At 36.8% G+C, this 13,324-nt stretch overlaps 1 protein-coding gene across 6 annotated transcripts in view; it reads right to left on the bottom strand.

Annotated features, from left to right (window-relative positions):
• PPP4R4 (protein phosphatase 4 regulatory subunit 4) overlaps positions 1 to 13,324 on the bottom strand; it is an 83,590-nt gene that overhangs the window by 37,384 nt on the left and 32,882 nt on the right. For 3 of the 6 annotated variants that reach the window (XM_079769062.1, XM_079769063.1, XM_079769065.1), the window contains 4 exons: positions 5,988 to 6,135; positions 5,137 to 5,210; positions 3,011 to 3,117; positions 1,789 to 1,896 (listed from right to left, as the gene is read on the bottom strand). In XM_079769062.1, coding sequence (XP_079625188.1) covers positions 1,789 to 1,896; positions 3,011 to 3,117; positions 5,137 to 5,210; positions 5,988 to 6,135 — 437 coding nt within the window. Of the gene's footprint in view, positions 1 to 1,788; positions 1,897 to 3,010; positions 3,118 to 5,136; positions 5,211 to 5,987; positions 6,158 to 9,536; positions 9,547 to 9,910; positions 10,011 to 13,324 lie in introns of those variants that run through there. The other 3 variants (XM_079769067.1, XM_079769064.1, XM_079769066.1) reach the window with 3 other exon arrangements.

The raw sequence follows: 13,324 nt of genomic DNA, 5'->3' as shown, positions 1-13,324 counted from the left end.
GATTAACAAAAAAACAAAAAGAAAGAAAGAAATGCTAGTACTATTCTGCTGTCTTGGCCAACCATAAAATGCAGGATCTTCTTCCTAAGTATTTAACCTGGAGCAGACAGCTAACCATCAGATGACAACAGATCATAGCCAGCACTGGGATAGATTGCATCCCACAGCCTGACCCTAGAATTCCTGGTTGGCCATGTGGACAAGCTCACCTATTTATTTCATTCATCTCGTTATCCCTGACCCTGTATCGTATTCCCTTATGACCTCTTGGAGGGTTAGATTGTAACGACTAGCACCTAAGCTAATAAAACTGGACTTCTACAAAAATAACAGGATCAGGCTGTCCTCAGACTTCTGTTCCATATACTGAAATAACAGAAGAGTTTTTAGTAAAAAGGATTATAATCTAGAATTCTGCCCCAGCCAGGGTGGAGTTTACATGTGAAGGCAAGAGAAAAATACTCTCATAAATAAACTACCTTGTGCAATATACAGCCCATACCTACTTCCTGAAAAAAATTACTCCAGTTTGCTAGGAGGAAGTAATGAAGGAGGGAAATAGTTGCATCCTATATGTGTAGGTCTGCCATGATGCCTTATTTCCCTCGACTTTTAGAATGTGACAGATGGGCAAAGAAAATGACCATCTACTTCAAAATACAAGTAGCTCCTAACCAATTATTCAACCTCATTGTTTAACATCATTAGTTGTCAGAGAATGAATGAATACATATGAGCAACTGCTTTAAGTAAGCACTGCACTACTTATGGGTGAGATAACAATGAAAAAAAAGATATAATGCTGTCTTCCAGGTGCTTCAAGTTTAAGAAAATATAGTCACATAGACAGACAGTTACTGAATAATATCTTTGCAAAATGGTAGTGAAATACTACTTCTGCCAATGAAAGTGGAAAAGTTCATGATAAACCTGAATTATTTGTAAAGTTGCAGGAAACATCTTCATGTACTACTGGAAGAAACATAAACTCAGTCTTTTTGAGTTCTACAATATACATTAAAGTTTTGCTTATTTTTTACCTGTTTTATTCCAATTTTAGAGAGTCTAAGGAATTACCTGTTTATATTAAAATATATGAGATAATAATAGCAGTAAACAGTTAGCTAATGTTTACAAGGTGTCAGGCACTACTCTAAGCACTTTACATAAGCTAGATAGATTCTTTCTAGTTATACTTTTATAAATTAATCTTCAAGCAATAATCCTAAATTAATTTTCAGAACACAAATTTGAGCACACAATGACCTGCCCAATTTTAACAGTGGCAAAATACCAGGTGACAAAAAGACAACAACAGCATGTTCTCTTAATAGGTTTAAATACTGGTTAAAGAACACAGATCCAGGAAAGACAATTAATTATGGCCGCAACAATCCAGAGCCAACCTAGACTTAGAAGACCTATCACCAAAAGTTGCTTCTGAGATCAAAATTAGGGAAATGATTTTTCATAAATACAACTGCACACATAGTTTATATTGGAACATTTTCCCTTCCTAGATTAAGGAGTTTGGAGTGATAACTAAGTAACTTAAGGTGAGAAGGAAAGAAATTAACATTAATTGAATGCCTACCACATTGCTAAGCTTTTTCACTTTTATTTCTTTTAATCCAGACACATCAGGAGGTACTTGTTGTTATAATCATTCTTAAAGATCATATAAAGTTTAGCCTTTCATTAGCATGCTTCCATGGAAAACAGAAACAGGATACACATTTGATTATCCAGAAATAAGAGTATGACATAAGAAATTGAAAGTATACTTACCCAATGCCCTGAGCTATATTTTCTAATTGCCGACACATACAAGATCGAACTTCATATTCTACATCTTGACAGAGTGATTTTACCAAGGGAAGTATTTCTCTTTTAATGCTTAGAGAGGAAAGAAACATGTAAATGGGTGAGTGTTTTAGAATAATTAATATTTTCAAACAATTATCATCAAAATCTTAGCTTAATAATAACAAATATACTTTAATATAAAGCTTTATAGCTTCCTATGTATTTTTACATAACTGATTACATTTGGATGTTATCAGTAACTGTAAATTATGTATATGACTGTTTTTAAAATACTGGTTAATTTTGGATTGGCAGTTAAACATTTAGCTAAGATAAAAAATAAAAATAAAAAAGCTGCAGGCAAGTAGAATATCTGATTCTACCAAACCATCAACCAAAATGTTCTTCAATTTTATATTTTAACTTTTATCATAATTACACTCCATTCCATCTTTCCATTTGGGATTTATCATTTGGGCAGAAAGTAGCATATAAATTATAAACATTCTCTATAAAACCTCAAATAAGATGCATTGTTCAAAACAATGAATTTGTAACTTATAATAATGGAAGAAAGCAGAAAGTCTGTCCTTATGTTATGTGTATCAATTTTTGAAGTATATACAATACTGCCATTTTATCCTCAAAACTACACTAGGTGTGTGACAGAGTAGATTAAGATGGAAAATAAAAGAAATTTTAACCTTATTTTTTAAATATATTTTTATTGATGTCAGAGAGGAAGGGAGAGGGAGAGGGAGAGGGAGAGGGAGAGGGAGAGGGAGAGGGAGAGGGAGAGGGAGAGGGAGAGGGAGAGGGAGAGGGAGAGGGAGAGGGAGAGATAAAAACATTAATAATGAGAATCCTTGATCAGCTGCCTCCTGCACGTGCCCTACTGGGGATCGAGCTCAAAACCCAGGCACGTGCCCTGACCAGGAATTGAACCGCGACCTCCCATAGGTCCACACTCAACCACTAAGCCACACCGGCCGGGCAAAAGTTAACCTTACTGGTTTTGAAAAGGGATGAGATCAAGAAGAAATGCATCTGAACAAGTAGACTTCTGAGAATTCTATAAAGTTAAAACAGCTAAATTTGTATGCAATGTGGAGTAATACAAATCTATTGTTAGTCACACGGTTATTATTCATTTTTTATCAATTTAATTTTATAAAGTAGACAAAAAGTTAATACAAATACTCACGTGTGGGCATCAAATTTGTTGGTCAATTTTCCTAAAATTTTACAACTAACTAAACGAGATTGGACGGTTTGGGAAAGCTGTGCCTTGGAAACAAGTGGATTCAAAATCTGAAGAGAAAGATTGAGAGAACAAATTCACCAAGTTTTATATATTCTTGACACTAATGTCAGCTATTTTCCTCAAAGAATAGTTTAATGTCCTCAATGTTTTTAAAGAATCTGAATTACAAATTGAAATGCAGAAATTATGGATATTCATAACCTGGATCACCTTGTCTTCTGGGATATAGATACATATATATTTAAGATAAAGATGATGATAGATTATGTAACTAAAAACAATGATGCACAAAGAAGATTGAATTAAAGCTTATGGTGAAGTCTGCAATGATCTGTAAGCACCTAAAGTATAACTGTGAAATATATTCAAAGAAAAAAAGCAAATTAATAGCCAGCTACCCTTAAATAGATTTTCATATTTATTCTGAAGGAATGCAAAACATAAATTATAGGTTCAAATGGATTCTATTAAGTAATTCCGTCATTTGAATACAACAACCCAAGTCTGATACTGTATTATGTATATGTTGGGCACTCAAAAAATCAAAAGCAAGATAGGTTATGAAGAACTATGACAATCAGATCTTGACTCTGGTCCCAGCTCTTTAACTTGTCCAAGTCAGCTTGCTATTTCTCATCTACTTAAAATGGAAATCAGAATATGTCATATGAAGATTCCTCCAAGTTCTAAAATTTTATGACTCTAATAAAAAGGCCAACTGGCTTTATTCCTCTCAACAAAGTAGCCAGAATTCCTGAGCACATAATGATAAATATAGCTTAAAAGTGAAATATTTCAAATAAAGTAAAACACATATTTAAAATCACGTTAAGTAACAGATGGCATTCTAGAGTAAAAACTGCATTCTACCACATACCACTCTTCAAAAAATGTATAAATAATACACATCAACATTACACTGAACATTTAAATAGGTGTAATCACCTAGATTTTTGGCATCAAGTATACAAGCATCCTTATAAATGGTAAATCTTTCCATTTTCAAGCAAGTGTTTTGTCCTTGAGAAAGGACCATAAACTGTATGAGGGCAAAGGATGAAGACACTTCATAAAATCCAGAGAGGACATTTTACTGATAGGTTACTGGGTTTTTTCAACAATGACATATTTGAAAAGAAATACATATAGGGATAATGTTCTCAAGATAAAAAACCTTTTCATTACAGAAAAAAATTCCTTTCTAATTATCTTACTCTCTTATCTTAATTTACTAAAGCTTTTAGAGAAGGATGTATTGAACAATATTGAAAATTAAAAATAACAAATTGGTAACAATATTGGCAATAAACATAACAAAGGACTGGCAACCTTGATAGATAAATAGCACATACAAATAGTAATCAATGATACTCTTAGACAATTCCAAAAGAATAATTAAAAGTGACATAATATATGAGAAATATATACAATAGACTAATTTTTAAAATTCTGATTAAAATATCATGCCATTTTTGGCCCATCAAATTAAATTCGAACACTATTGCTGATAGAAGTCCAGGGAAACAGGCATTTTCACATGCTGCTAGTTAAGACCCAGAAGAATATTAATGCTCTCTGACCCAGTAATTTCACTTCTTTGGAAGCTATAGTTAAATCATCTGAAAAACAGGAAAAGCTCTATAGAGATGTTCATTACTGCCTTATTTTGATAATCAAATACTGAAACCAGGCTTAAATGTCTAACAAGTAAGTAAAATATTTTGTAGGTACTGCCAAATGAGTTTAAAATAACATAGGAAAATAATACTAAGTGAAAACCAAATTAATGCTAAATGATCACTAATATGGCCAACAACCATACTAGTACATAGGGGAGAAATCTGCAATGAAAATATATCAGAATGTTAAAAGTGGCTAAGTACAGAATCATGATTTTTCTCCTTACTAATTTCTGTATTACTCAAATTTTTTATAATTACCATGGTTTGCTTTCAGAGTGGGAAATAACTTTATTCTTTTTTTTAAATACCATTTTTATAAAAAGAAAAATTGTAGAGTGACTTAGTATTTACTCCCCCACACACACCAAAAAGAAAAAGAATTACCTCATGCCTTAGGGTTTCTTTGGGCAACACTTCTATCACAGACAGAAGAGTTTCCAGCCATGCGTTGCTGACACCTGATTGACACAGATAAAACATGGAAATTTAATCTCACAAATCTAGTTTCAACTCAGCCATTATTCACTACAATATTACTTAATGATAAAATGAAATAATAATTACTACCATTGTAAGAAGTTTCTCTATTTTTATTTTAGCCAATATCTGGAAAAAAATTATATCTTTAAAAATAATATTGGGGAGCCCTAGCTGGTTTGACTCAGTGGATAGAGTGTCAGCCTGTGGACTGAAGGGTCCCAGTATCAATTCCAGTTAAGGGCACCTGCCTGGGTTGTGGGCTCAATCCCCAGTGGGGGGCATGCAGGAGGCAGCCAATGAATGATTCTTTCTCCTCAGTGATATTTCTCTCTCTCTCCCTCTCCCTTCTACTCTGAAATCAATAAAAATATATTTTAAAAATAATAATATTGGGGAGCTATCTTTACCCCAAATTGTGCATTTCTGCTGTACAGTTATAAACACAAATGCTTTAAAACTCGAAGAAGAAGGTGTAAATCATAAGATGAACTAATGGTCTTCAGCTTTCAAGGATACTGAATTTCGTGGATTTTGAAAGGAAACAGTCAGGGCTATTTTTAGTCAGACTAATGATCAACTCTTGGACAGCATGACCCCATTCAGTTGTCCTCACCAGACTAACAAGATTCCAAGAACATCATGACCACATGAGTTTAAAATGACATAGGGAAATAACGCTAAGTGAAAACCAAATCATGCTAAATGACATTTAGAGCAATAAGTAACTACAGGAAGACGCGTGCCAGGCTCCTGACCTGCATCCCTGTGCTCCAGATGCAGCAGAATGATTTGGAGGAAGGAGTGGGCATACGTATGAATTGACACTGATTCTTCCTGTAGAATGGTCAGAAATGATACTGCAGCTGTTAGCTGCATTTCCACACCTGCAACATGCAGGACTTCCTGTAGAATCAGAAAGAGTTTGCTATTATATAGGTGAGAGATAATAAATTATAAGTTTTAAAAATCCAAGGTCATAGAAACAAACATAGTCACATTCCACAAATAAATGTATATGACTTCCAAGAATATGTATGGCCCGGCCAGCATGGCTCAGTGGTTGATCTCAACCTATGAACCAGGAGGTCACAATTGGATTCCCGTTCAAGGACGTGGCCAGGCTGCAGGCTCAATCCCCAGTGTGCGGTATTCAGGTTGCAGCCGATCAATGATTCTCTCTCATCATTGATGTTTCTACCTTTCTCTCCCTCTCCCTTCTTTTCTGAAATCAATAAAAATATATTTAAAAAAATATATGTATGCTTGCTTTAAGAAAACTATATTAATCTGCTCCTGATCACTTAAGTCATTAGACCACATAAAGTTTAAATACCTTATGAACTAATAAAATAACATTCCATTGCTTTATGAATGAAAATTATAAAAGTATATAAACCTTTAAATAGAATAGGCATTTTTGATAGATTTCAACTTCTATTTTGCTATTTGCCATCATATCTAGAACAACAATATCAAAGCTCAGACCATCACATGTATTTTCATTACTTGTATTTCTGGTTCAAAAAATAAACATACATTTTACTTTAAAAAAATAAATGCATGTAAGATTTGAAAATGCATTTTCCCCTTTAAAGAACTGACAGGAACATAAATTATCATAAAGTAAACTGCTACTAAAAGAAGAAATTTTTATATATAAGAATGTTTTTTTAAAATTATATTCATTGCAATCTCCATTCGCCATTTTGTTTTTAAATCCTAAATATATATGCAAAGTTAAAGCCTAAATGAGAATATTAGTTTTCAACACATGGAAAAGTAAAAAAGGCTTTCACATAAACCTTTTCAAAGATATTATCTATACTTCATTAGATAAGAGAGCGTGTGTGTATGTGATATACTTTGTTTAACCAATTATGGCAATTATAAAATTGAATAACTATTTTATAACTAGCATGGTAAAGTTAGTAGAACAACGTGGAACTTGCAGCCACAAAACAAGTGGGTTTCAGATCTACGTGTGTGTGAGCCTAAGAAACTTCATGATTCTGCACCATTTTCTAATAGATAAAATAGAGGCCCAATGCATGAAATTCATGCAACAGTAGGCCTTCCTTCCACCAACTGCCGGCACCTGGGACCCAGGCTTCCCTCCGGCTACTAGCCGGCACCCAGGACCCGGGCTTCCCTTGCAGCCCCAGCTTCGTCTGGAAGGACGTCCTGTTTAATTAGCATATTATGCTTTTATTATTATAGATGTGAATTATAATACTGTCTTCTTAGAGATTTAAACAGAACTTATATGACTCACCAACTTGTGTAAATTGAGCATTAAATAAGGCCGCTGTACATCCAACTACCCCTCTCTACAACTAGGCTATCTAGTAGGAATCTCATCTTGGCCACGCCTGAACTGATCTCTTCCAGAACCTTCTTCTCCAACTTCCATCTCGGTAAACAGTAAATGACAACTTAGCCCTTCCAGTTGTCAGCCCAAAAATGCTCAGGTCATCCTTAACACATCTTAGTCCCTCATGCCCCCAATCACATGACCAATCCATCCTGATCCAGAATCTGCCCATTTATCACTTCCACCATTACCACCTGATCCAGGCTACCATCATTTCCAGCCTGAACTACTCCAATGATCTGTTAACTAGTCCCTGATTCCATCGCTGCCCCTAGAGAGAGTCTTGTAAGTCGGATCATGTCGCTTCCCTGTCCAAAACTCTCCAATGGCTTCATATCCACTCAAAGGAAAAGGCAGTCCTCGCAATGACTTATACGATCTGTTCCCAGTTCCCCCTTTTGTCCAGATTTACTCATGGTTGGCTCCTGATCTCTTTCAAGCCTCTGTTTAAATATCACCTTTTCAATGAGCCCTATTTTAACCGGAAAGCCACTGCCTTGCCCCAGTTCTCACCACCCCCTTTACAGGCGTATGATCTCCATCATCCAACATAGTCATTTGTGTATGGCCTATCTCCCACATCTAGAACATAAGCTTCATGACTGCCAGGATTTTTGTCTGTTTTGTTCACTCCCATAGCCCCTGGTCCTAGCGCACAGCAGGCATTTGCAATAATGGCTGGATGACTGAATATCTCTTACCCTTTCACCTAAACTTTCTGCTATTGATGCTCTTCCCTTCACACACATTATCCACATCTCCTAAAGAGTAGTTTCAAGAGATTTTGGGGTGAATCCTAAAGATTAGGGATTGGTAGAATTAGATACAAGGCAAAACAAAAATGCATCACACAGAAATGCATTCTCAGTCCTCTTACTATCATGTCAATAGGAGGTGTTCCTGCCATCATCTACCCCAGCATCTCTGTGGCCATGATTTAGACCGTGTACCGTGGTTCAGCCTGGTGGGACCACTGCCAGCCATTTGCTAGAAGACCTTCTACAGCATGTCATTCTCCAGCAGAAGAAACAAACTCAGAATCCTCAAGCATCTTGCTGAAGGCCAGCGAGCTAGGATCTGGCAACTCTAACCCTGTGTGCATGATGTCAAATCTAAGCGCTGAATTCTTCCTCACAGGTTCTGCACTTCCACTCCCCGCTGACTAAGGCATGGCTTAGTCAATCCTAAGCCTTCCTGAGGCGGCATGGGAGATCTGGCAGTGTCACTGTGGCCTAAGTTTATGAGGTACGGTAATTCCCAGAGACCTATCAAACATTAGGGTGGTCAGTTATTTATTTAGTTAGTTAGTTAGTTAACCCTCTCCAGAAGATATTTTTTCCCATTGATTTTTAGGGAGAGTGGGAGAGAGAGTGAAAGACAGAGGAAACATCAATGTGAGAGAAACACACTGATCGGTGGCCTCCTGCACGAGCCCTGACCAGAGCTCAGGCTGAGGAGGAGACCGCAACCGAGGTCCATGCCCTTGACCGGAATTGAACCCGGGACCCTTTGGTCCACAGGCCAGCGCTCTATCCACTGAGCCAAACCGGTTAGGGCTCGGGGGCTGATTTTTATTTTGTTTTGTTTTAAACTTTTGTATCGCACGCACAAACATTATTTTACAAGTCGTTCAGCCAACAGTCAGCTATGGATCTTAACAGTCATTGGCTGACAGAAAAGGAGAAGAAACCGTGAGGCAGAAGCAGAAGCAGCAAGTGGTCCTGAAATCGGCCTCCCGCATCTCCTCGTTCTACTGTTTCCAAAACAAACGTAACAACCGGGGTTGGAAAACGTTCTCTAAAGATTCTATGTGGCCAGGATGCATCACTCACAGGTTTCAGAAGGCACAGCTTTTATTTAGAAACATAAAGGACTTTGCGAAGAAAGATTAAAAGAAACGGTGAGGGCCACAGTGTACATTATTCCGGCTCACATGTGTCTGCTGCTTTAAGTTCCAAGAGATGTAATTTTGCACCCTCTCAAAAAGTCATTAAAGTCCTGGGTGTGTACGTATGCAAACGTTAGGTACAAGAGGACGTGAGAAGCTCTCCAACTTCTTATCTTCTTACTGCGTTACTTAGTCTTGACTCCCGCAGCAACATTTGCCCCAACTATTTTGCATTTAATTTTCGAAAAGTCCTCAAGTCTTATCAGGATTTGGGTTTTTCTCTTGTGCTGACTTCAACATCTGGGACTGTCCACTGTTAAGAAACCAGCACAGACTAAGAGATTTGATCACTGCTAAAAGCCAATTGGCTTCTAAACATGTCTTTCTGAAACATAGTACAATAAGAGTTTGATACTTACCGATAAGTATTCTCCGCCACAGTCACACCTCTGGACAAACATAGTGAGATCCATACTCTCGGGGTAAATAAGTGTGCATCCGCATGGGCCTTGGAAGACACTGAAAAGTAAATGCCTCTATGGCTTAAGTGCATGCCGTAGTGCCAGTTACCCTTCCTCTTACGACTACTGTATAGCTGGCATTCCAGCTTCAATCCTCAAAAATGAAATGAGGCTGTTTACAAATGAGTTAATGATACATTTCCAAATTTCAAAAGCTATTCTGATTCTAGGAAGGGAAATATACTAGCCACTCTGGGTTACACTGATTCTTTAGCAGTATGAATGGTGGAAGAAAGCATTTTGTAAGATAATGTAATGCAGTCCTTGCAGAGAGGAAAACTGCTCTGTCTCCGATAAACCCACATTCTATGCATCAAGAAGAAACTACTCTTTATAATACACAACATACAGAAGCAATAAATAAGTCATTGGCTTATTTCAAAAAGAGCAAATATTTTAGATGCACACATTGGGAAGCTAAATTAACTGGTAAACACATGGTGCTGGTTAAAGGTAAAGGAGCCCTAAAATCAGAAAGTATCCTGGTATATTTTTAGAAATAACATCACTAATTATTTTGAAATTAAATAACAGGGATTTAAATGTTAAAATATTGAAGATCAAGGACGTAGAAAATATTTGAGGATCATAAATGTGGGAATTTTTAGTAGCAATAACAGTGAACAGCACTTTCACTATAAAATGATAATATTTATGAAAGACTTTAAAACTGAGTTAAATATGAATAATTGGAACATGCCAACTCTAAGACACCTTTAACAATTAACTACGATACCTCATTCTTTTCCTTGTCACTAACTGCCACGTTCCCCTCTGAAACAAGTGTGGGTGGAACTAGTCAACAGCAATGAAAATCCAACTCCGAGAGAGAAAATAAGGTGGAGACAGTAAACGGAATAAAGGGGATATGTTTTACTCTTCTATAAATCTGTATTTCAGTGACTCGCACGATTCATGAGGAAGTACAAACAGAAATATTCCAAAGATCTCTTTCCAATCAGGAAATACCAATACCAGTAACAACTATCACATGACTATGTAAATGTGTAATGAAGTATCTGCCGTGCAAAATCATGACAACACCAAACAAACACATTTCAACACAATGACTTTGCAACTGAACTTCTAGCTGGACTACTCTGTTATTTTTACATATAATAAAGTAGAATCATGTAATTTCATAATTTCAGCTTAAAATGTAAACAGACAGTAATTTAAAATGCTGCAAAAAGATGTGCATATCATAAAAAATGTCTACTTATTGGATATAATAGCCCTAAGTAACCATTTCAAATGATCCATTGTAGCTATATTTAATTAGTTAAAATATTTTAGAAAAAAATTATGAACTGTTTTCTGGGGTGGGGAGCATTATAAAGTATGGCAAATTTCTATAAGCAAGTGAAAATAGGACTTTCCTTGCAGTCATTCTGAAGCATAGTAACCTCCATCTTATATAAAAAATGTTGTTTGAAATTTTAACCCTGCTATTTTGGCTTCTGTAAACACTTACTTGCTTAAAAAATAGGGAAAAGAAGACTACTCCCATTCCAGAGAGGCCATAAACTATGACAAGGAAAAGAACGAGGTATCGTGTCAGTGCTGGCACCAAGCCAGGCCTTGAGATAGGGTCTCATGGCCCCTTTCCAGCACACAGGGCTTCTTTCTCAGAAGGTCCAGAAGTCTCATTCCAAATTTGGGAAATAAAGTACTAAGAAAGATATATATAGGGAAAGCTTCCTCCATGTTTTTGCTCAGAATTTGAAAGACATTTTTTTATGAGCCCATGGTGTAATAATAATAATAATAATGAAGTGTAACTCCATTTCTCTAAGCGTTACTTGGTTTTTCTCCAGTCTTCTGTAACAATTCAATGGTAATTTTCCCTCCTATCCGAATCTTCCTCTAATGAAAATCTAATTCTGATAATATAATTTTAACTTCATTTATAGCTATGTTAAGTACCAGTACTATACTAAGTGCTCTGGGAAACTGCTTCCCTACTTTTGAGGGATTCCTGTTGCTTATACATATTTAAATATTCAACAAATATTTATTTAGTTACATTCAAGGCACTGTGCTAGATGCTGGAGACTTAGCTACAAGCAGGACTAGCAATGTATCTGTTAATACTGTAATTACAGTGACAAGAGCTAAGGATGAGAAGTACAAGATGGCATTAGAATATCTAATGAGTGGCCTGATCTCTTCTGAGGATCATAGAGAAGTAATAAACAGAGAAAAGAGAAAGAAACAAAGAGACAAAAGTTGGAATCGAGAGGCAGAAAAGCAAGAAGAGTAAGAGAGAAAGAACGCACAGCACTGAGAAGTCAGGAGCAGGGCAGCACATTCAGGCCGAAAGGAGGTCAGTGTGCCAGGAGCACAGTCCCAGGAGGGGCTGAGGCTAGTGAAACAGACGGAGCCCAAACTGTAGGGCCAACGAATATTCAAACTGTATCTTAAATGCTTTGAAATATCATGCCTATTATAAAAATAAAAATGAGTCAGGAAGCAGTGCGGGAGGGTGAGGGGGGAGGGAGGAGTGGGCAAGGATCACCTGAGGAGCTATTGCATCTACGTGAGCAAACCCTCAGAGTAGCTTGGACTAGGGTGGAGGCGGTGTTGGAGAGGGGTGGACGGGTTCGGGAAATATTTAAGCTATAAAATAAACAAGATTGTATATGTGAGTAGTGAAGGAAGAGATGGTATCTAGGATGACTCCCAAAATCCTGGCTTGAAAACCAGAGGAGTAACAGTGCTCCCCATGAGGGGAGTGGAGGAAGCAGGTTAGGACAAGGGACACTGGAGGAAGCCCAAGGTCAAGGGGAAATACCAGGAGCTCCATTTGGACTTGTTAGCTGTGAGATGCCTTTGAGGCATCCAAACAGAGATTAAACACAGGGAATTGTATTTACAGATCTGACCCGCTGAAAAGGACTGATATAAATAAGAGAATTTTTATTGGCTAGAACGAGATTGCCTACAGAGAAAAGATGGGCCGAAAGTGGAGATCTGCTACTGTAAACACACTTTCACCTCAGCGAAACAAGAGTGCTGAAGATCTCAAAATTTAAATAAAGAGATGCATTAAAAGTGCTTGGCAGAGTATTTAAGTTTAAGTTTTGGACTATTCCTAACACGTCATTAGAAAACAATCTGCAGGTTAAGGATGATGACAGGATATGGAGGGGGGTGCAGGTGTACGTACAGAAACATTTTGGGTTAATATTGTTTTGATATTAAATCAAGAAGAAAAAAAAAGGAAAAGGAACTTCCTCTTTCAGTAATGGCAGAGCAGGTAATTCTGATCAGCTCTCCTGATGAGGATAATTTAAAAAGCTTGAAAAAATA

This window comes from Cnephaeus nilssonii, assembly GCF_951640355.1.
Source record: "Cnephaeus nilssonii genome assembly, chromosome: 4".
NCBI classification, from domain to species: Eukaryota; Metazoa; Chordata; class Mammalia; order Chiroptera; family Vespertilionidae; genus Cnephaeus; species Cnephaeus nilssonii.
The sequence above is the reverse complement of the archived record's forward strand: the minus strand, read 5'-3'. Positions and strand labels throughout refer to the sequence as shown.